The sequence below is a fragment of the Orbicella faveolata genome, unplaced genomic scaffold (genome assembly GCF_042242905.1).
Source record: "Orbicella faveolata isolate gen_17 unplaced genomic scaffold, um_ofav_v1 contig_35, whole genome shotgun sequence".
In the NCBI taxonomy this organism is placed as follows: Eukaryota; Metazoa; Cnidaria; class Anthozoa; order Scleractinia; family Merulinidae; genus Orbicella; species Orbicella faveolata.
This window is the reverse complement of record NW_028301564.1, coordinates 27,597,826-27,619,050: the sequence shown is the minus strand read 5'-3', so window position 1 is coordinate 27,619,050 and position 21,225 is coordinate 27,597,826. Positions and strand designations below refer to the sequence as shown.

The window sequence follows — 21,225 nt, the reverse complement described above, 5'->3', positions numbered from 1 at the left end:
CCGATCAATAAGAGTGTTCTTTACCATCGACCGATCAATAAGGGTACTCTACCACCAACCGATGGAAAGGGTAATCTTCATCACCAACAGATCTATAAGGGTAATCTTTACCACCAACTGATCGATAAGGATAATCTTTCCCACCAACTGATCAACAAGGATAATTTTTACCACCAACCGATCTATAAGGGTACTCTTTACCACCAACAGATCTATTAGGGTAATCTTTACTACCAACTGATCAATAAGGATAATCTTTACCAACAACTGATCAATAAGGGTAATTTTTTCCAACTGATCAACTACAGTTATCTTTACCACCAACCAATCAATAAGGGTTATCTTTAACATCAACTGATCAGTGAGAGTAATATTTACCACCCACTGAGGAATATGGGAATTGTTTTCCACCAGCATATCTATACCACGAAATGATCAATAAGGGTCAATTGTTTAGTGCCAACATATCACTAATCAATATGGGTAATCTTTACTACCAACTGATCTATAAGTGTAATCTTTACCAACCGATCAATAAGGGTAATCTGTACCACCAATTGATGATTAAGGTTAATCTTTTCAACCAACCAATCAATAAGTGTATTGTTTACCACCAACATATTGATAAGGGTACTATTTTCCACCAAGCCATCAATAAAGATAATCTTTACCACCAACCATTCAATAAGGGTAAGGCTTACCACAAACCGATCAATAAGGGTGATCTTTTATACTGACCGATCAAGAAAGGTTTTCTTTTCCACCCACCGATCAATGAGGGTTCTCTACTACTAACTGATCAATAAGGGTAATCTTTACCACCAACCAATCTATAAGGGTGATCTTTACTACCAACTGATTAAGAAGGGTAGTCTTTACTGCCAACTAATCAATGAGGGTAATTTTTACCACCAACAGGTCTACATGTGTAAGGGTAATGTGTGCTTCCAACAGATCAATAGGGGTAATCTTTACCACCTGATCAACTACAGTGATCTTTACCACCAACCGATCAATAAGGGTGACCTTTAACACCAAATGATCAATAAGAGTGATATTTACCACCCACTGATGAATATGGGAAATGTTTTTTCACCAGCATATCTATAAGGGTGATCTTTACCAACCGATCAATAAGGAGAATCTTTACCACCAACAAAATAATGGTAACCTTTACCAACAAGCGATCAGTAAGTGTAATCTTTACCATCAACAAATGAACGATGGTAATCTTTACCACCAAAAAGATAAATGAGGGTACTCTTTAGAAGCAACCGATCAATAAGGGTAATGTTTACCACCAACATATCTATCATGATAGTCTCTACCACCAAATGATCTATAAGGGTAATCTTTGCCACCATCTGATCTATAAAAATAATCTTTACCACCAACCGATCAGTAGGTGTAATGTTTAACACTTACATATCTATAAGGATAATCTTTCCACCAAGCCATAAATAAAGCTACTCTTTGCCACCACCCGATCAATAAGAGTGATCTTTACCACTGACCGATCAATAAGGGTAATCTAGCACCAACCAATACAAAAGGGTAATCTTTACTACCAACTGATCTATAAGGGTAATCTTTACTACCAACTCATCAATAAGGATAATCTTTACCAACAACTGATCAACGAGGGTAATTTTTACCACCAACCCATTAATAAGAGTAATCTTTACCACCAACAGATCAATAGGGGTAATCTTTACCAACTGATCAACTACAGTAATCTTTACCACCAACCAATCAATAAGGGTGATCTTTAACACTAAATGATCAATAAGAGTGATATTTACCACTCACTGATGAATATGGGAAATGTTTTACACCAGCATATCTATAAGGGTGATCTTTACCACGAACCAATCAATAAGGGTAATGTTTTAGTTTAGCACCAACATAGCTATATGGGTAATCTTTTCCACTAAGCCATCAATAAAGATAATGATAAATCTTTACCACCAACCATTCAGTAAGGGTAAGCTTTACCACTAACTGATCAATAAGGGTGATCTTTACCACCGACCAATCAAAAAAGGTTATCTTTACCACCGACCGATCAAAAAAGGTTATCTTTACCACCAACCAATCAAGAAAGGTTATCTTTAACACCGACTGATCATAAAAGGTTATCTTTACCACCAACCGATCAATAATGGTAATCTTTACCTCGAACCAGTCTAAAAGGGTGACCTTTACCACCAACTGATTAAGAAGGGTAATCTCTACCGCCAACTGATCTACATGTATGAAGGTAATGTGTACCACCAACAGATCAATAAGGGTAATCTTTACCACCAACCAGTCTGTAAGGGTGATCTTTACCACCAACCGATCAATAAGGGTAATGTTTAGCACCCACATATCTATATGGGTAATCTTTTCCAGAAAGCCATCCATAAAGATAATCTTTACCACAACCCAATCAATAAGGGTAATGTTCACCACTAACCGATCAATAAGGGTAATGTTTAACACCAACCAATCAATAAGGGTTATCTTTACCACCAACCAATCAAAAAAGTTTACCTTTACCACCGACCGATCAATAAGCCAAGGATTATCTACCACCAACTGATCAATCTATAAGGGTGATCTTTACCAACAACTGATTGGAAATAACTTGCCTTGACCAATTACAACTAATTTGCGAGGGATAGCTCTTCTGAATTTTTACAAACAGGTAAAACGATTGCAATTGCATAACAATGCTACGCCAGAAGCACTGGCCGGCGAAACAACTCGAAAACAACAGTACCCAGTCTACCTGCCAGACTATTATACCACCGGAGGTCTGTCACGTGTCATCTCGTCCTCAAAGTGACTGACTGACAATCAAGATCTGCCTCTGACTTAGGGGTCTGTATGCATGAAATACATATGACCCCAAAAATGAATAGCTTTGGTTTGAAGAAAACAAAATTTCGGTCAATCGATCTGACCTGCTGGCGATCACCATAACCACGAGTTCTTGAAAAGATTGTGGGTCCAAGGGCGACAGCAGTCAATTTGAAAATTCTCCATCCTTTCAAATTTCATTCAGCAACTGTCCGCCATGTTTACTTGCCGAGATGGGCAAGAGTTACGTGTTTCAAATACCTTTTTTGTATACGGATTGAAAGTGAAGTAATGGCTCGTAGTTTGCAAACTTTCGCTCGCACCGATTTTGCCCTAGGATTCTCTATTCCGTAACAGGAAAAAAAAAAAAATGCAAATTACCGAACCTGATTAAACTAAATGCACAGATTGATTTTATTTTGATTTGATTTGATTAAACAGTTTCCCTTCTTCGTTCGCTTCAGTCAGGTCAGCCTCGACTGAAAAAAAAAGAAAGAAAGAAAGAAAAAAAAAAACGCTTGCACCAATATCAACGGATATATATTTTAAAGTAACCACAGCGCATGTGCATCTCTTCGCAGATGTGTCACAACGCACGTTCCGAGCTTGACATGTAAAAATACTATAAAAGTTTGTGCTTGCCACACGAAAGCTATAGTGCCAATGTTTGTTTTGCTTGCGAAATACACACAAGTCTGTGAGAATGGCACATATCCGTGAGATAAGCGTGCCGCAACTTACGCGTGCCCGTGCTCTCACCTTTTCCCCCTGTTTTCCAGAGGAAGGTCACAGTTATCAATATTTCATGTGCAAATCGAGTGGTGAGGCTTGTTGTTTGTTTGAAAGAAATAATCGGAAAATCATGACATGGTAAAAAGGTCCATTAGTAAAGTCACTGAACAGGAACCCATGGGCTCCTCTGACTGAACCAATCCGTGTTTCGTCAGGAATTTTCTTCCTACACCCTGACGGGTCCCTGACCGACGGTAACTAATCAATGTTGTTTTAGTCCCTTCAAGTTACATTTATCTTCACAACCAAGTATAATATTATTATATTATTACAATGTATAACTGGAGAAAGAAAGTACAATATTCAGAAAAATTCAATTATATCACACCGGTTTGTTTGCCCTTCTACAATTCCTTTTCAATCGGTGAAGGCTAAATTCAGTACTGTAGTACGTATACTGTGTTTTAACATATCAGAAACTCTATTTTCCCTGATCTCTCTGACGGAAATAAGAATATTGCAATATTTCTGCTGCAAATATACCCTTTACATGTACTTCACTTGCACAAATCCCAGTAAGTTTACAATTCGAGCAGGGCTCGTTTCACTTAGTACTCTCCCAGACAACTAAAGCGTACGTAATTACTTCATCCTTAAAACTGAATGGAGAAACTAGAGTCATAGACTTGTGCCGAGTATATACCCAGTGTCTGAACGCAACGCTATATTTTTGTGCCGGTGCCCAGGCACCAGAGCTCCGTCGGGCACCAAAAGTGAAAACAGTCTTTCTTCTTGTACTCCAGCTTGTACTCACGATTCCACAAGTATGTAAACATACAACTGTTAGAAGAATGCGTGTCTTCGTTCCATTCATTTGAGTTCGCTTATGCGAGTGACCTGAGGGGGACATCGGAGAGGGAGTGGGAAGTATCAGGAGCAATACGGTCCCGAGTAAGCTTGGTTATACAAAAATTACTTTAAAAACACCAGAAGGGAAACTGACATTCTCGCTATATTCTCAAACACACTTGAACTTACAGGTTTACAGTTAATCGTTAATCGCTCTTGGAAATCAACAGGCGCCTTTCAGGTACCTTTCATGCTTTACAAGCTACAATTCCCTGATTCCTTTTTTTTTCTACTACAACAAAACTCCGAGATTGAGAGTGCAATGAAACGATTTTTCTTCCTGCAAATAAAGGTGTCAGAATTTATATCAAATTGGAGAGCAACGTGAACGCAATGACCAGAAGACTGGCGGATCCAACAGTGATTCTTCCAGCACCTGTTAATAAAAAAAAATAAATAAATAAATAAAAAATAGTCACTTATTCGTTCGAATCGAAAGAAAATGGACGAAGTTTCACTATTCTGTCGGTTTTTCTTTCCATTTAATCTTGCTTTAGAGCAAAGCATGGATTCTGTTAACTAGTGAAGCAATACGAATTTTGATCCCGGTGCAAAAACATGATTTCTGCTAAGAGCTGGAAAATAAATATCGATATCCCGAGCTCCAGTTCCAATATAATCCAATCCCCCCGTTATTCAGACTCGAAACAAAACTACGAAGTCCATCTTTGAGCCGCTTATCTCTGAGGTCCTCTTTTTGTGCATGGCTGGAACCTTTCGCAGCAATCTTTTCAGGAAGCTAGGGAAATACACTGACCTGCACATTCACAAATTTCGCATCCGTATTTGTTCTTAGCAAGACCGTCAGGGCAGCCATTAGGAATGTTGCAACCCGGGATGGCACACACATCTGGGAAAGAAACAAATTGGCCGTTCGTTAGTATCTGGTAGATGTCGCCTCTCATCAGCCTTACCTACAATGAAAATTAAGAGTTTCGGCGACATCATGATATTTTGCCCTCACTTCATAACCCTATACCTTGCGTTCACCTCGGCCGGTAGCTTCTCAAACCAGTTCTGTTAAGAGAACACGATCTAGGTTCTGCTCAATGCATCTGTCCAATATTTTCGATATATTTTAAAATAAAAGTTTAATTTGGGGTATATTGACGACATGGAAAAATGAAGTAATCTAAGATTTAGTAACCAAGATTAGTGCATGGTGGCGATACGACTTCATGACGTAATTCATATTTCATATTATGTCATCGTGTCTTGTACCGACCCCAAAGGAAACTTCTCAAGGCGCGCAATGCAACCCCACTCGTCCAAGTGTTATAATCAGATATTCAGTACTCCAGGGATAACGGAGAGGGTGTGGTGGTGGTTGCGGGGGGGGGGGGGGGGGGGGGGCGGAGAGGAATCTGCCTTCCAATCTTGATCATTAAAATTGAACACAGCTAAGTGTATTCATGCTTACGATTTAGAGTCAAAGTGATATCTTCCCAGTAAACTCCTTGCTCCTCGACAACACTGGCACTAAATGTAGAAAAAGAAGCGGATAGAAGCGTTGGTCGTACACTGAACTGTACAAAAGACAGTTTGAAAGTATTTCGGAAAGACAATTATAAATCATAAACGGTGGCAATCGCATCCATCTTTGGATCACAACAGCTAAAAGAAACCAATATCATCAACGGGAAGAGGCTGCTCTCCGGAAATTTCTAACTTGAAAAAAAAACGGTTATAACTTTCGAATTTACCACCGATAAAGTAAAAATTATGGAGTTGCTGTTTAAATTTATTTTCACTTTAAAAGTTATCAAATTGACCATCCTTTCAGTGTTTACGAGACAATGGGAAAACGAAAATCAAATGGTTGGAAAAAGCTAAAATCAAGCTTGAAAGGAACATTCTGAAACACATCTGATCTAGCAATTGCAATGAGGTAAAATTGATTGGTAAAAGCACAGAACATCATAATATTCTGCCCCTTTTCAAGATTACTTCTGGAGAATTGGACTTTTGATCATTTTCCTCAAGCAATGCACTGAATACCTTATGGTAATTTTTCCAGCTGGGTATTTCTGGGGTGATTCCCATTTGACTTGGAGACTGGTCCACTGGTCACTGGAGGTTGAATTTTCCACATATTCAATCTAGAAAGCAAAGAAACCTGGCTTAATTTCGAAAGGTTGTTTCTCTTATCGTTCTCCGCGCAAGGTATGGGAAGGAGCAGGCGAGAGGAGTGTTCCTCGATGACGCCACCGGTCAAAATAGTCGCCAGACTCTATGAGTGGAAAGCGGTGAAGGACTGAACTGGTAGAAACCCATGTATCGGATTTCTCCTGGATTATATTACTGACTTACAGTTCACGCGCGTTATAAGTTTATTTTTCCTCCATCAGCTGAGTAAATCCTCTTTCAGAGACTTCAACGTACAAAGTACAACTTTAAATACAGCTGGCACCTTCAGCTCAGTTAGTAAACATTTGAAAAAAACTTTGTGTTCACGGCCACAAATTAAAAGTAACCAATAATTTGTTCTAACATCGAGCACAATTTTAGTTGAACAATTTAACACGCACATTCATCTAACCTTCGAAGAATGTGCCAATCGACGACTCAAGGACTATTAACAGGTCAGTCCATTAAAATGGTCGAAAGGAATGATGGAAATCTTTTTTCGTTCATTAATACTGAGATACATATGTATAATTTCGTTGCCAAGAGAATATTGATTTTGGAGGAATCGAATTACGAAAGATCGGGGTAAAAGGCTGAATTAATAGAGGGCAAAGAAATGAGTGATAAAAAAATATTAAACAAAAAGAAAAACGAAAAGTGATTTAAAGGCGCAGTTAAAGGTTAGTTAATTGCGAAAGTGGCGTTAGAATTTAAAAATTCAGTTAGCTGGTAATAAATTGCGAAACCCAACACAGAACTAAACAAGAAAAACAAATAGAAACTAAGTAACCCTGAACTAGTTCAAAGGTAGAATTACCCATTGTGATGTTAGATTGAAGTGACATTCTTCCATGGATACTCCAGCAGGTAGTGGTTTTACAAAATGTCCACTTCCTTCATCTTCGAATTCGTTGTAGATGTAAATCATAAAACCAGTAAACTTATTGGACTGAGTGCCATTCAAGAAGACTAAAAATGGACAAAATGGACGTAAGAAAATTAGAGACGCGATCAAAAAAATCGGTGCGACAATAAAATGAGTAGTCCCTTCTGAGAGATCAAAGTCAATCTTTTTCGTACTCTGGTAAGTTTACAAACTGCCTTGACAAGCACACAGACAATGAGAAGGTCCTCGCCCCAGGGGGAGGGGGAACTCTCACATAAAAAAGAAAGGGGTTGCTCGTCGGAAATTTTGAAAAGAACCCCTAAGTGGTACCAAGATCTTGTTTCGTGGGCGTGGCCTGAAACGTTTTTCACCCATAAGAAGTACCAATTCTAAAACAACACATTACTCCTGACATATTTTTTCGGCTCAATACCCTAAAAGGTAGCGCAAAAGCTCCCGCTGTGGACCTTGTGAGACTGAATACCCTAAGAGGTACCAAAACCACGTTTTTAACTTCTAAAAGGTACGATGAACGTCCCCCTCATTTTTATATGAGTCCCCCCGGCGCGGGGTCCTCGCCAGGGGACTATACGAAAGCGTTTGCATGAGAGAATTTAATCATAAGTACAAACATCTTCCTCTCTTCCTCTGGACCCGTGTACAGATCTCACGACTTAAAAAGTTGTAATCAATAAAAAATGTTATGTTACTTGTGTACTTTTCGTGCCAGTCGTAGCGTCCTTTATTCTGGTACATATCGTCACGAACGGACTTTCCATCTCGTTGACGAATTACATCGAGTACATATGGAGGAGTTGAGGTTTGAGGCTCAACACCGCTTGGAAACCAATCTTCCACCATTCCACAAGGTTTGCGGACATCTGTCTTCACGTTCTGGATGTGTAAGAGAACAATGGCCCACATCGAAAGCAACTGCAAAAGTCGCGCCATTCTGTAGGGTGTCCTGTTGATCTTGTTCAAAATATCAGCCTGTGACAATGATAAAAACACGGCCAATATTAGAACGAAATTGTTTAGCTTTATTAATTTCTGCAAACTGCAGTAGCTATCAATAGCTGACTGCAATTTTAAGATTTTTAGTTAATCAATAGCTTGTTTGCATAGATATTCACAGCTGATTTCGGGCCGTTTGTCTAAAAGAAGCGAACTCTACTGCGCTTAGAGGAACCATAGTTAGTAGAGGAGGAACATAATCAATAAAGTAATAACAAAATGTTCATCGCCAGACTCGGTTGCGATGCCTCGATTTTACTTTTGAATATCTGCAACGGACAGCAATGCGGGTGAACTGAAGAGCCGTTTTAGGACAATCATCCTTAAGATTTCGATCAAACACTACCAAACACTTTCGGCAACATTTCAGTTTAAACTGCGAGTCATAGGTTTATGTCAGTGTTAAGACTGATAAGATGAAAGAAGCATCAATATAGATAACTACAACAACATCCTAGCTTCAACAACAATGGCATTCGCAGTAGTCATACAACTATGAACAATGAATAATGATATCCTCGCATGCAAAAGTTAAAAAGAGCATCTTCACTGCGCGCGACAAAGAAATCTAATTGTTAGAAACAAGAAAACTCACGGTATTTCATCAATATCGACATAATAACAACCGGATAACACAAACCGAGATTCTCCAATGAAATCTCCTTATCAGTGAATTGGAAATTGAGCACACTTCATTCGTTCTCTCAGGGCAGCACACGCACACGCGAGCAGTCTGTCGAGTACGCTCTGTCAGCTGCTTGGGTGCGGCACGTCAGCAAAATTAGAAGTAAACAAGCCTATTGTGATGGAGATTTTACTTTGCAACAGCTGGAGAACTTGTATAAATATCTATATAGTTTATGTGACACTGTTGTGACTTTTTAAACTTTTCAATTTTGAAATTTTGACTGTAATTTTATCTTATATTCTGGACATAGTTTCATTTTAACTTTAACTTTGTATGTTTTAACTTTAATTCAGTCAGTTTATACAGAGGGCCACTAGTTAACAAGCGTTTTATTTACCAATGCATGTTTCATTTTAATTAGTTTAGATAGAGGGCAACAAGTTTTCTGTTGTATGTGTTTCTTCACAATTAAGTGCCGCTCTCTTTTTATAAAATTTTTCCTTTCCCTTCAATTCCTTTAATTTGTTTTACGTGGGAGGAATTTTAAAACGGTAGTTTCACTCCGAAAACGCATCAAATGTTTTCCGTTCACACTACGCCGGAGAAATTTAAAAACGCAGCAATCACCGGTCATTTTGGATTCGTGTCTGAGGAAAACTCGGTCAGGGAAACTCACATGATTTTCGTGAAGCCATCGTTTTAGAAAAGTTCCGTTTTCAAATTGTTTTCCGTCCACACGAAAACGAAAGCCCGGCGTTTCAAATTCCTCCGGTTCGATGAGCGTTTTCGTAAAGCTCCGTTTTAGTGACGGACTAGTGTAGACCGTAGGACCGCGGAAATAAAGCTGCGTTTTCAAATTTCTCCGGCGTAGTTTGGACGCTGACTCAGTATTCTGACATCATGGAGCTCGTATTTAAGCCACCGTGACAGCTGTACAAATCTACGGAATAAAACAAGCAAAATATTGCAAACAAACGGGTCGATAGAATATAGTTTTTTTAGCATAGTTTTGATTCTTTCTCCAGTGATTGTAACATGATGTACACTTGTGAAGTTAAAGATGATTTGCAAGGACTGAAACAATGTCGGTTCGATCGTTACCATCTGATTGTCTGCATTGTACTTTGTGTGTAATGAATTGCGGTTTAGCAGGTCTCGTATCCTGTACATTCAATTTCTCAGTAGTTGGCCATAAGCGTGAGTTAGGGAATAGAAAGAAAATTAGTAACGAAATATATGAAGTAGTTCGTTGGTAATTTATTGGCCAGTGAATTCAGTTTTTCCAGGAGTTCATTTTAGTTCCGATTTCAGAATTATACGTACTCACCTTTAGCTGCACTCGCAGCTCAGACCTGAGATGTGTGTTCCATTTATCAAATATAATTATATGAACTACAAATCATACATTACTAAGGTAGGTAGAACCTACAAATATTTACTTTTCCAGCCGTGAAACTAACATAAAATGGTTTAGTATTAAGCTCCCTCCAGCGGGCGCGAATTCTATTTTACAGTACTGCATTACGTATACTTTGTTTTGACATGCTGAAACTCAAAATACTTATTACGGCGCTTAACTGAATTGAAAGAAAATTATCTTAAGTGTGGATCTTTCATGATGTCACAGACGGAAAATGAGAATACTATCAATATTTCTGTAGCAGAATGATCTTTAATCTTACCTGCTCGTATCCCGATAGCGTTCACTTCGAGCAAGATTCTGTTCACTCCCTTTCTACCGGAGCGTACGAAAATGTTTATCCTGATAACTAAGAGGAGAACTGGAGCGTGACTTGCTAATACGGGTTTATGTTTATATATGTAAATCTATGTTCTTGTATTGGAAAGCAAGCTGACAATACTCCGAGTGAAATTGAAAAAGGTTCACACGATTCCAATAAATGGCGCGCCATAGGGACCGTAATCTCGTGCCGGTAGTACGGCTTAACAGATGATTTGCTGCGCTCTCCGTAAGGTATATCTTGGGTTTATTTTACTAAACTGAATTGAAAGATGTTCAGGAAATGAGAATTCGTTTCTGTTCAGAATGCTTTCTCCAGTGCGAATTCGAAACCCCATCCAGCCGCAGAAATCTGAACTGTTTAAAAAACGATTAAGCGGAACGCGAAATGATTGGATGTAAATAGATATGTCAACTTTGATGGTGCTATCACGAGGAAGCTAACTGGGGAGATAAACAAAACCAATTAGGTGGTTAAGTTAAAACTGCGTCTACGCCATTCATGTCCCAAAGATTTGAAACGGACTAGAATTATGATTTTAGCTGTAGATAGACCTCCAATGTTTGCCGCAATAAAGACAAGCAAGAAATGTTGTTTTTTCAGTTGTAATATATAAAAGAAGAAAAGTTAACTTTAACTTAAACAAGTTCACCAACTGCATATCGTAAGAATAATTTAGGGGATGGGGGCGGTAAGATCAGTGTTTAGATAATGCAATTTATGTTCCTCGGTAAGAAAAAAACGTTAGATAGGCCCACCTTATGTAGCGCGTACGTGATGATTAGGAGTAAATTGATGACAGTAATTACATAGCGCTATTACATACTAATTTCCCAATTATCGTTATGTCGTCACAAAAGGTAATGGAAAATAAGTAATTAGCCGTGACGATCACGTGATGGTCCCGGGACCGTGATGAACGTCACAGGTGCCCACCGTCACGGCAATATCGATGAAGTAGTGCTAATTGCCACATGAGCAAAAAAACCTTTGTTAAACTGCCTGTCGTGCAAGGGATCATCTCAAAGCCCAACTAAGTCATTAGCATCATTAGCACTGAATCATTGTTTACTACAGGTATTTGCTCAATAAAGGAAATCGTTCTTCGCGAGAAGTTTGTAAACGCAAGCCCAAAATGAGGAAAACCGCGGCCGTGCGCTTTCACTATTGCGAATTCAAAACTTGATACACCTGCAGAAGCTATAAATTATAAAAGGAGAACGCGAAGTAAGTATTGGATGAAAGCCCTAGCTTATTTACACGAAAATGTCAACTTTAAATACTTGTGAAATGTTCGTGGCTAGTCTGACGCGGCGTTTCGTCTCGGCCAAGAGACTCAACGAGTTTGCCTTTGAATTCTAAAGGTCTCTGAAGACTAGCCACGAACATTTCACAAGTATTTGACAATTGTTTGCTTTTGTATAAATGTTAACTTTGAAGAAAAATAATTATAATGCCGATAAAGTTTAAACTGGCTTCTACGTCTGTTATATTAAAAAAGATCAGTTGAAACGGACTGGAATTAAAAACAAGCAAGAAACGCTTTTTACAGGTGTGAAAAAAAAGAAAGAATCAGATAAAATTTATAGAATTAAACGGTTTAATTCAAATTAAAGGTTTGATTAAGGGAACTCCGGGAATGTTAGCACTACGCTTACTTACTTAGTACTTTATGTTTCTGACCATTTTAAAAGTGCTCCTTTACGGTCATTGAATTGCATAAGTCAGTGGATTTGCTTAATCCGCGAAAGAGGGATTATGAATATTTGTCACTGATGGTAATATTTTTTGCGATATCGATGCATTAGGACCGGGCATGAGGACAAAAGGAGAGGTGAAAAACTCTGTTAACTGCTGTCGTACAGAGGGATTAACTAGGAGCGAACTAAATTCGATCTATTTAGACTGTCGTACAGATAAGGTGAAAGGTCATAAAAAATTTCAATACAAGAATCAAAGACAAGACGTCTTTATCCATCTAGATATCCGTTTTTATTCATTCGATGTCATCTTTATTTGAGTTTTTGGAACCAAGCTCCTCACTAGCTACAGTGTTAATTAAAACGACTCTATTTTCTAATTCGACTGTCGTACAGATGAGGTGAAAGGTTAATAAAATTTCAATAAAAGAATCAAAGACAAGACGTCTTTATCCATATACATCCGTATTTATCCATTCGATGTCATCTTTATTTGATTTTTCAGAACCAAGCTCCTCACTAGCTACGGTGCTAATTAAAACGACTCCATGTACTCAAATCATTGAGATACTACAGGTATTTGGCTTAATAAAGGAAATCATTTTAAGGGAAAATTTAAGCGCAAGCCCGGTTATTAACAATAAACAGTTCGAAGCACTGTACGTGTCTACCTTGTGTGCATGGCATTAAGAAGGCGTTCAGAATTTGATGATGTAGGCTGGAACAGCAAAGCTTGAAAAACACCTATAGGGGCTATGCTAATAGTGGCTGAAAATTATGCCCTGTGCGCGTTGAAAATGTTCAAAATGCTACATAAGCTTCCAAGTGCTATGCTACCTTTTAATTATGGTTCGTTTTCAAAGAAATTAGTAAAGCCGCAGGTGCGAGTAAAACTAGAAATAAGCTCCTACATGCCATAATCTCTGTTGTCAGCCCTCGACAGCACTATCTGAGGTTAATCCATGAAAAGATACATAAACATAACACCCATCGGCAAACCACCAATTGACTTTCCCCCGCAGCTGTAAGATGTTGGACTTTTCCCAGATGGACTAGCTGTTTCGTGGAGTGGTTCGTGTTGAAAGCTACGACTCAACACTGCAAGACAAGTTCACCATAAGGTAGCCATCTTTCATATGTTACTTAAATTTAGTGTCTAGTTTTCCAAAATTAAAAAAATACGTTTCTTCACCATCAGGGATTGGAAGTAGAACAAGATGTGTCTAGAAGTGACAATCGTTACCTAAAAATGAGCACTTTTTACCAGTTCAAACCTTTTTAGGCCGCCGTTCTTTGAATAGGGAAGTTTCCCGGTCGGGCCTCGGGTAGGGTGCACTAATTACAAAGAATCATAAAAGTTTTGATCTCTAACCAAGCAATGAGTTTTGCAACGAATATTGGCAGCGTTCAGTTATCAAGCTTGTGTCATTAAAACTCGATACGTTCTCTCCCCGCATAACCGCTACGTGAAAAAAAACATTGCAATCTATATCCGTCAGGAAAAGAAAACTAGACAAAATAAAGCTGATTTGTCTCTCGTGTGAGGTGGAGAACAAAGAGAGGGCTACAAGCAGCTCTGAATAGCCGGGAAAACCTGTAAATTTGAATAATAATTCAAAAACGAATTCCGAGCAAATAAACATCGCTACCTTTAATATGTTCTCCCACGATAGAAACTGGAAAATTATATAATTTCCTCATTGTAACTCTCCTCCTAGTTGGGCTTCAAGAAATCACTTTTATCACTACTGTTTTTATGAAATTTGTTACACGGAACTTCAACGAGCAGAAACGAACAAGCTTCAATCAGTAACTCGGCAAGAACCAACTATCGATTCATGATGATTGTCAGTTTGTCAGCAAAATATAAAAACCGATGATAAAAAGAAGGCCCAGGACGCTGCCAGTTATTGCTCGTGCACCTGCAGAGAGAGAGAAAAAAAAAGGGTCACTTTTCTGTACTCCAGTCACTTCATGCATCAGAAACAAACTGACCTATATATAGTCAGTAGTCTTGTAACTACTCGACTCGTTTAGTTTTTACTATTTTGAGTGGTTTTTTTTTCTTATTTAAGTTTAATACATTCTTTTACTGAATGATATTCTCAGTATTATGCAAAATAAAATGGTTGTTGTTGTTGTTGCTGTTGTTGTAGTCCTGACACTGAGGAGTAACGTGGCTGCTTCAAAACCTCGGATAGGAATCGATCAGACTTGGACTCCCATATAAAAAGGACGGGGATGCTTGTCGGAAATTTTAAAAAGATTTCCCTCAGAGCTACCAAGATCCTGTCCTGTGGGCGTGGCTTAATTTTTTTTTTACCCCTAAGAGGTACCAATTCTAAAGAAACACACCAACTGACACCGACTTGTTTCGGCTCAATACCCTGAAAGGTCCTGCCACAAAAGCTCCTACTGTGGACCTTTTGAGGCTTAATATATACCCGAAGAGGTACCAAATCCGCTTTTTTAAGCCCTGAAAGGTATAGGACGAGCACAACCGTCCTTTTATACGGGAGTGCCCCCGGAGCCAAGGGGACCGATCCGTATTGCATACATAAAGGTACACTCACCCGCGCAGGTGCAAGTTGTACAGCCGAACTTTGTCTTGGCATAACCGTTTGGACATCTGTTAGAACATCGTGGACCAGCGCAGTGATCTGCAGCATATCAAGAAAAACGACACGTTAAAACGGCGCTGTTCACTGCGCTTTGATTAACTTAATCCGGAAAATTTGTTAGGCTGATTTTCCTGTGAAACTTTAATTTATATGTTACAAATCCAGCAGCCAGTGCTATGAAATTCATCAGAAAACCCTTAAATATTTGAATTAAGTGTAAAATACGAGGTGTAAAATCAGTGTAGCGGCAGAAGTTAACTGATGGCTTTATCTCATGGAGGTAATTTTCATTGTGAGGTAGGACACGGCGGGAATGACCACGACAGTATTGAAATGAACTGTTAAACGAAGCATGGTTCATTCATGTCTTAACATCTTTCTCCGCAGTTCAAATATATTCTGTCTTTTGTTTATTCACTGAAGTTGATCGCATGTATTTATAGTCGTTTTGGCTCGCTCACACTAAGATGTCTAAGATGCCGTATATCAGCCGTGTGTATGCCATAAATGATGTACAAAATGTAACTCATGTTGTCAGTTCTGGTAGCTAGATTGCATTATAATACGGTTGGAGTTTTCAGTGAAATCTCTCGTCTTAAATATAGTGAACAACTGAAAGATCCTAAAACAAAGGCAACGACAAAGCAACTTACAACCCATTGTGACACTGACACCTTCCCAGTACACCCCGTGTTCCTTCACCACGCTGGCACTTCATGTATTAAATATAAATAGAATATATTACTTCATTGCGTTTACGTAGACGGGTCTTGAAGACTCTCAATGGTGCTCTGCTCATTGTCAGTTCGGTTATTTTTCAAGATGCGATTTGTAAGTTCAAAGAAAAAAATGGAAAGGTTAAATTTGGCTAAAACCTACTTCAACATTGTTCAAAGTTAGTAGAACTTTATCAGTAGAAAAATATCTCTATCCTTTAGGGTTACTTTTGCTGTTGTTGGTTTAAAATCACGTCGGTGCGTTTTTAAACTTGTAACTTAGCAATTAATGACATGTTATTATACATCTCATTACCGTATACGGTGACAGGTAACTGTTGAGGATTTCTTGAGTTTGGTGCACCTTGCAGTTCACATGCACACACTGGCAAATTTCTTGTTGAGCTAACAGTCAGGGTTATTTTTTCTGAAAATAATTCGACCTGACGAATATACTAGCTGAGTTTGACGGCCGCTGTACCTTATGGTAATTTTGCCAGCAGGGTGTTTCTCTGGAGCTCTCCATTTCAAGTCAATACTTGTCCATTCTTTGCCACTTGTCAAGTTTTTCACAACCTCAATCTGAGAAAAAGGGTGAGGTAACTAATGTACCTTTGACTGTTTAATACGCAAGTTATTTTTAAGTGCAAAATAATGGTCCATTATGAAGCGCGAGCACACTCGCATAGCGCGGTTTTTCGTTGCTTTTTGCTCCGCGCTCACCCTTTCGCTACACTCGCTTCCATTGATTAAGGGGCACAGTCATGGTATTTTGAGCCGTTGATTTAACCACGTACCCAATTGAAGGAAACCTGAAAGTAATAGACAAGTTCACTAAGATAGAAAAACAACAAAGAGATAATAATAAACCATAAAGAAACAATGATGGCTAAGGATGGAGAAGATTGACATGGATTACAAACGCCGAACTTGAAAAATTTAGGCTAAATCTTTTCAAGGTTCTCAAACCATGATGTGGCTCCTTTAATATAGCCTTTACTTCACTTTTTGCCTTACCATTTGAGATGTTTGATTCTTGCATTCCCTCCTCGAGGCTCCATCAGGAAATGGTGCTATGAAATTTCCATTCTCTTCATCGTCAAACTCGTTCTTGGCAGTGATCAAGAAGCCAATGAACTTTTCTGTGTCATTACCAGACATCAACCCACTCAGCCTCACTATGAATCACAGGGTGTAGTGTTAAGATGGCGTTACAAGTCAGAGTATAGGTAGAGGTAGATACAGAGGGAGAGTTAGCCCCGTACGTACAGTACGTACAGCTAGTCGGACGCAGAATCGAAGTTGAACTAAAGGAGCAAACAAATACCGATTTGCCTGCAGAGTTTAAGACCATCCAGTCATACAAATAAGCACTCACCAGCAAATAAGCGTTTCTAAGACAATTTTCTAGAGACTCTAGTTGCGGAAAAGTACGGTCATGTTTGTCAAAAAACATATTTATCTCGTGAAGTAAAAGTATTACGTAAAGTGTTTACGTACATCAATGTTTGTTTGACCAAAACAGATAATCAGTGGCCTAGAAAACGATGATGATGATGATGATGATGATAATAATAAAAATAATAATAATAATGATGATGATAATAATTTATTTGTATAGCGCTATTTCCCTTTATCTCAATAGCGCTTTAAATACACTTACACTACCAAGGTATACCACTATGGCGGCTCCAACTTAGCTTGCTCGAAACATTAAGTTTTCGACGAATATCTGAAGTTTGGGAATCCGCAGTGACCTAGAGCTTGGGGAGGTATCTTCTTTATTTATCTCCTATAAAGCCGCAGTTTCTTTGCTTCATCCACTTAATGGCTTTCGGTTAATCTTTTCATTGCGTGACTGGGGAAACAATCTACATAGTTGACAGCTGCCCTCAAAAAATTATCCATCCAAGTTATTCTTTATACATTCAATATTAAATACAAGTAAAACCCGCACGTTCAAGAACCAAGAAGCAGTCTAGCAAAATGGGTTCTTGTATTTTGCAGTTAATAGGGTAATAGAGAGTAGTTAATGCCAATTTAGGCTAAGTAGGTTCTTACATTATATGACGAAGATATAGTCGTTGATTACCACAAAAATTAATAAACTTGGGTTTGGTCCTTGCATGTAAAGTAGCTATTCACCACTGTATTATGTCTTTTCTTGTAATGTCAATTTGCAATCTCAAAGTCACACTCCTAGGCTAAAATGTTTATCATAATTTAACTGTAACCCACACCAACCTTCTTAGTCTTGCTTGGCTAAACAGTTTCTTAATTATATTTTTGGGTATTAAAGTGGCAACTTTCTGCCAGCGGGTTGTTAAACCACTGAGTTCTTACACGCGGGTCGTTCCTGTATTTTACATAACATCTTTCATCTTTCAAACACCATGATGACATCGCTCCGCTCTCTGGCCCTACTAGCGCACGATTAAAACAAACGGTGATCATGAACCAGCTTGCATGCATAAATCTTAATTATCAACAAAGCTGTTCTCAAAATACTCGCACAAACAACACTGAACCAACATCGTGTGATACGAACCTGTTTGAACTGTTTTAGATCCGTATGTTGGTGAACGCCACGACCATTGACTGAAACCACCATTTTCATCGGATACGTTAAGCGCGTAAGGAGCAACAGAAGACTGAGGTTTTACACCCGGATACCAATCCTGCATGAAATTTCCACACGAAACGGCGGCATTGTCGCCGTCAATCGGCTGAAAAATGCTGAAAAACAACACGCACAATAACCTGAGCATGATATATATCCACATTTGATATCATACGTTACCTATAGTTACTTGATTTTATCTGGCAAGCATAGCCTTGAAAGAAACAAAACTGACGAGGCGGATTAAAATGTTCTCCGACTCCTGGATTTGCATAACAAGCGAGTACAAATAGTTTACGGTCACGCAATGAATCAGTGTTTCAGCTGCTCGAAAAGTATATTTTGCTGAAATATGCTATTTTGCTTAACCGTTTTGTTGGGGAGAAGACTCTCTTTCTGGTTAAATAACTCAATTTCTTTCTAAAGCTCGCTAATTTTAAGAGTTCTTATCAGTTGTGAGAGATTGACGCCACTGATATATAGTGTATCGTGTGAACATTACTGAAACAGGTTGAAATAAACGTTAACTATTCTATAGCTAAGTACCGAAAATAATAAATGAATATTATAATAACAGTAGATATAACAATAACAATTTCTCCTACGACATTACTTGACGAGGGCGAGCCCACCCTCCCATCCCCGGCATGACGCGGTGTCAGTCCTTCATGCACATACCGCTGTCCACACTCGTGCACAGCACCCATCTTTACCCCTCCATAACTGATTCTTATAAATCCATGTGTATTGAGGGTACTTAGAATATACTACTGTAGGTAATGTGCGTTTTACGTTCTCTTTTCCTTCACTGATACAAATAACTTCTAGCAAAATTTTATCAGCTCGGTTAAATGGAACTTTGATTCACAAGGTCGGGGCGCACAAATGCAAAGGTCTATTTTGCTTTCAGCGGTGATGCTAATTTATGTGCCGTCGAACAGAAAAAAGGCTCGTTTAAAATTTAACACCAAAGAAATATTAATCACACTCAGTTGTTGCAACAAAACACATCTAGGGAAAGTAAAGCACAAGATGAAATTCTAATAATGAGGCTCGCCACATGAAGACTAAAATCCTTATGCTCCCTTAATTTGAAAAGTCGAAGAGAAATAACAATTTACCGGGGGGGAGGTGCGGCTTTTCCCGAGGAGGCACTCCCATATAAGAAGAACTGGGATGAAAAGAACCCCGAAGAGGAACCAAGATCTTGTTTTGAGGGCGTGGCTTGAATTTTTTTCACCCCTAAGAGGTACCAATTCTATAACAACACATCTCCTGTTTTATTATTTTCGGCTCAATACCCTAAAACCTACCGCAAAAGCTCCCACTGTGGACTTTTAAGGCTGAACAACGTCCCCTCCCCCCCTGGCGGCTCATCCGTATCTAAACAAACCGTCTGCCAAAATGGATACTTTGGATTGGATAAAGAAATGACACCCTGGGAAAATCCAGCCACAAATTTCTCCTAATTAACCAATACTCATAAATTTTAAATAAACCAATGACAGGCTTAATTAGTCTTCAAAACTGGCTGCTGTTTATTTTGGCCGCATCGTTGGTACTAACGTGAAGGCAATTCAAAAGATCTTTGAACTTTCCGGCTTCACCAAGGGAAACGTCATTGGGGACAAATAAAAGCTCTGAAGGTAGGGGGAACCTTTTAATTTTGAAAATTTGTTTTGGCAACTCTCACTGTCGGTGATAAATGAAAGAGTTGAGGTTCTGTCTGGTTGAAGAAATACACCGGAGCTATTTAGTTTCAAAAACGTATATTGCAACTCAATGAGATTTACTGAAGACTACGGCTTTATACTCACGTTAGAAAACTGTCTCTACAACGCAGGGCAAAGAAATCGACATCAAATAAAGCTTTCAAAATTTAAACATGACATCAGTAGCAATTTCAGAAAGCGAAATTTAACAAAACAAATTATAATATTAGCATAAAGTAAATCATTGGATTAAGTTTTCACTAACAAACACGTACCTTTAGGCCTGTATGGCAGCTTCAGTTAAGAGAATCTACATGCAGCTTGAAGGGTGAGGAAAACAAATTCCAAAACCCAGTCATAATAGTCTTTGAAAAGCAGTTTAGTTTGTCTGTCCGTTTGGAATCATCCTTTCCATATTATTTCACTATATTTCATATTATGACTGCTTGCGCAGATGCTTTATGTTAGGAAGAAAAATAGATCATGTACAATCTGATCGTTTAAATTCTGTTTTCTCCAGAAGCAAAATATCAACTAAGAATATATGCAATTATTTCACATTTTCGAGAAGTGCATACAGAGACGATACTAATGGATCAATTTAATCAGCTTTTAATGGAAAGTGTTTTATCTGACAGTATTACCTGAAGACCGGCGTACACTTAGAACAATTGATTAGGCTAAAAGAACTCACGAGGATCATGGACTGATAAAGCTAAGTAATAGAATGAACAATGTCGGTGTCTCCGTTGCGCTCACTCAGATTATAGGTTAGAGAGCACTGTCTGCATATTGAGGTCACCAGGAAAACTTGGACGGTTTTTCATTTGAGAATGTAAACACAAACATTTGTAAGCAATGTTAGAATAATTGAACAATCTGTTTGATTCACAATGTCAAAACCTAAAATCGTATTTTTTTTTTTTTTTCTGTTGCTTCAGGCAACGCTTTTTATTTTGCACAAAATTATTGTT

At 38.5% G+C, this 21,225-nt stretch overlaps 2 protein-coding genes across 5 annotated transcripts; both read right to left on the bottom strand.

The window, feature by feature from the left end:
* Positions 1-4,569: 4,569 nt before the first annotated feature.
* Positions 4,570-10,914, bottom strand: LOC110058181 (uncharacterized). 3 transcript variants are annotated; one of them, XM_089272753.1, is made up of 7 exons: positions 10,823-10,914; positions 8,209-8,488; positions 7,430-7,581; positions 6,484-6,584; positions 5,906-5,964; positions 5,243-5,335; positions 4,570-4,861 (listed from the first exon to the last, which is right to left on the bottom strand). In XM_089272753.1, the coding sequence occupies exons 2-7, from the start codon at positions 8,447-8,449 to the stop codon at positions 4,788-4,790; spliced, it is 720 nt and encodes a 239-aa protein (XP_089128879.1). In that variant the 5' UTR covers positions 8,450-8,488; positions 10,823-10,914; the 3' UTR covers positions 4,570-4,787. The 3 variants fall into 3 exon arrangements, with proteins under 3 accessions (XP_089128879.1, XP_089128880.1, XP_089128881.1); XM_089272754.1 differs by lacking the exon at positions 10,823-10,914 and adding an exon at positions 9,153-9,258; XM_089272755.1 differs by lacking the exon at positions 10,823-10,914 and adding an exon at positions 9,108-9,240.
* A 1,937-nt stretch (positions 10,915-12,851) lies between these two features.
* On the bottom strand, positions 12,852-18,878 carry LOC110058023 (uncharacterized). 2 transcript variants are annotated; one of them, XM_089272750.1, is made up of 6 exons: positions 18,468-18,878; positions 16,937-17,097; positions 16,401-16,501; positions 15,857-15,915; positions 15,140-15,242; positions 12,852-14,504 (listed from the first exon to the last, which is right to left on the bottom strand). In XM_089272750.1, the coding sequence occupies exons 1-6, from the start codon at positions 18,700-18,702 to the stop codon at positions 14,411-14,413; spliced, it is 753 nt and encodes a 250-aa protein (XP_089128876.1). In that variant the 5' UTR covers positions 18,703-18,878; the 3' UTR covers positions 12,852-14,410. The 2 variants fall into 2 exon arrangements, with proteins under 2 accessions (XP_089128876.1, XP_089128877.1); XM_089272751.1 differs by having other exon boundaries at positions 15,156-15,242; positions 18,468-18,857.
* Positions 18,879-21,225: the final 2,347 nt, after the last annotated feature.

Bases quoted from the DNA above. Each gene is read 5' to 3' on its own strand.
- LOC110058181 (XM_089272753.1), bottom strand. From the start codon at position 8,449: ATGGCGCGACTTTTGCAGTTGCTTTCGATGTGGGCCATTGTTCTCTTA. The intron at 6,585-7,429 runs GTAATTCTACCT...TTTGCTTTCTAG, and splicing joins TCAATCTAACATCACAATGG to ATTGAATATGTGGAAAATTC. The intron at 5,965-6,483 runs GTATTCAGTGCA...TTCTACATTTAG, and splicing joins GCTGGAAAAATTACCATAAG to TGCCAGTGTTGTCGAGGAGC.
- LOC110058023 (XM_089272750.1), bottom strand. From the start codon at position 18,702: ATGTGGATATATATCATGCTCAGGTTATTGTGCGTGTTGTTTTTCAGC. The intron at 17,098-18,467 runs GTTCGTATCACA...TGTGATTCATAG, and splicing joins ATCTAAAACAGTTCAAACAG to TGAGGCTGAGTGGGTTGATG. The intron at 16,502-16,936 runs GTAAGGCAAAAA...CCTTTTTCTCAG, and splicing joins AGAATCAAACATCTCAAATG to ATTGAGGTTGTGAAAAACTT.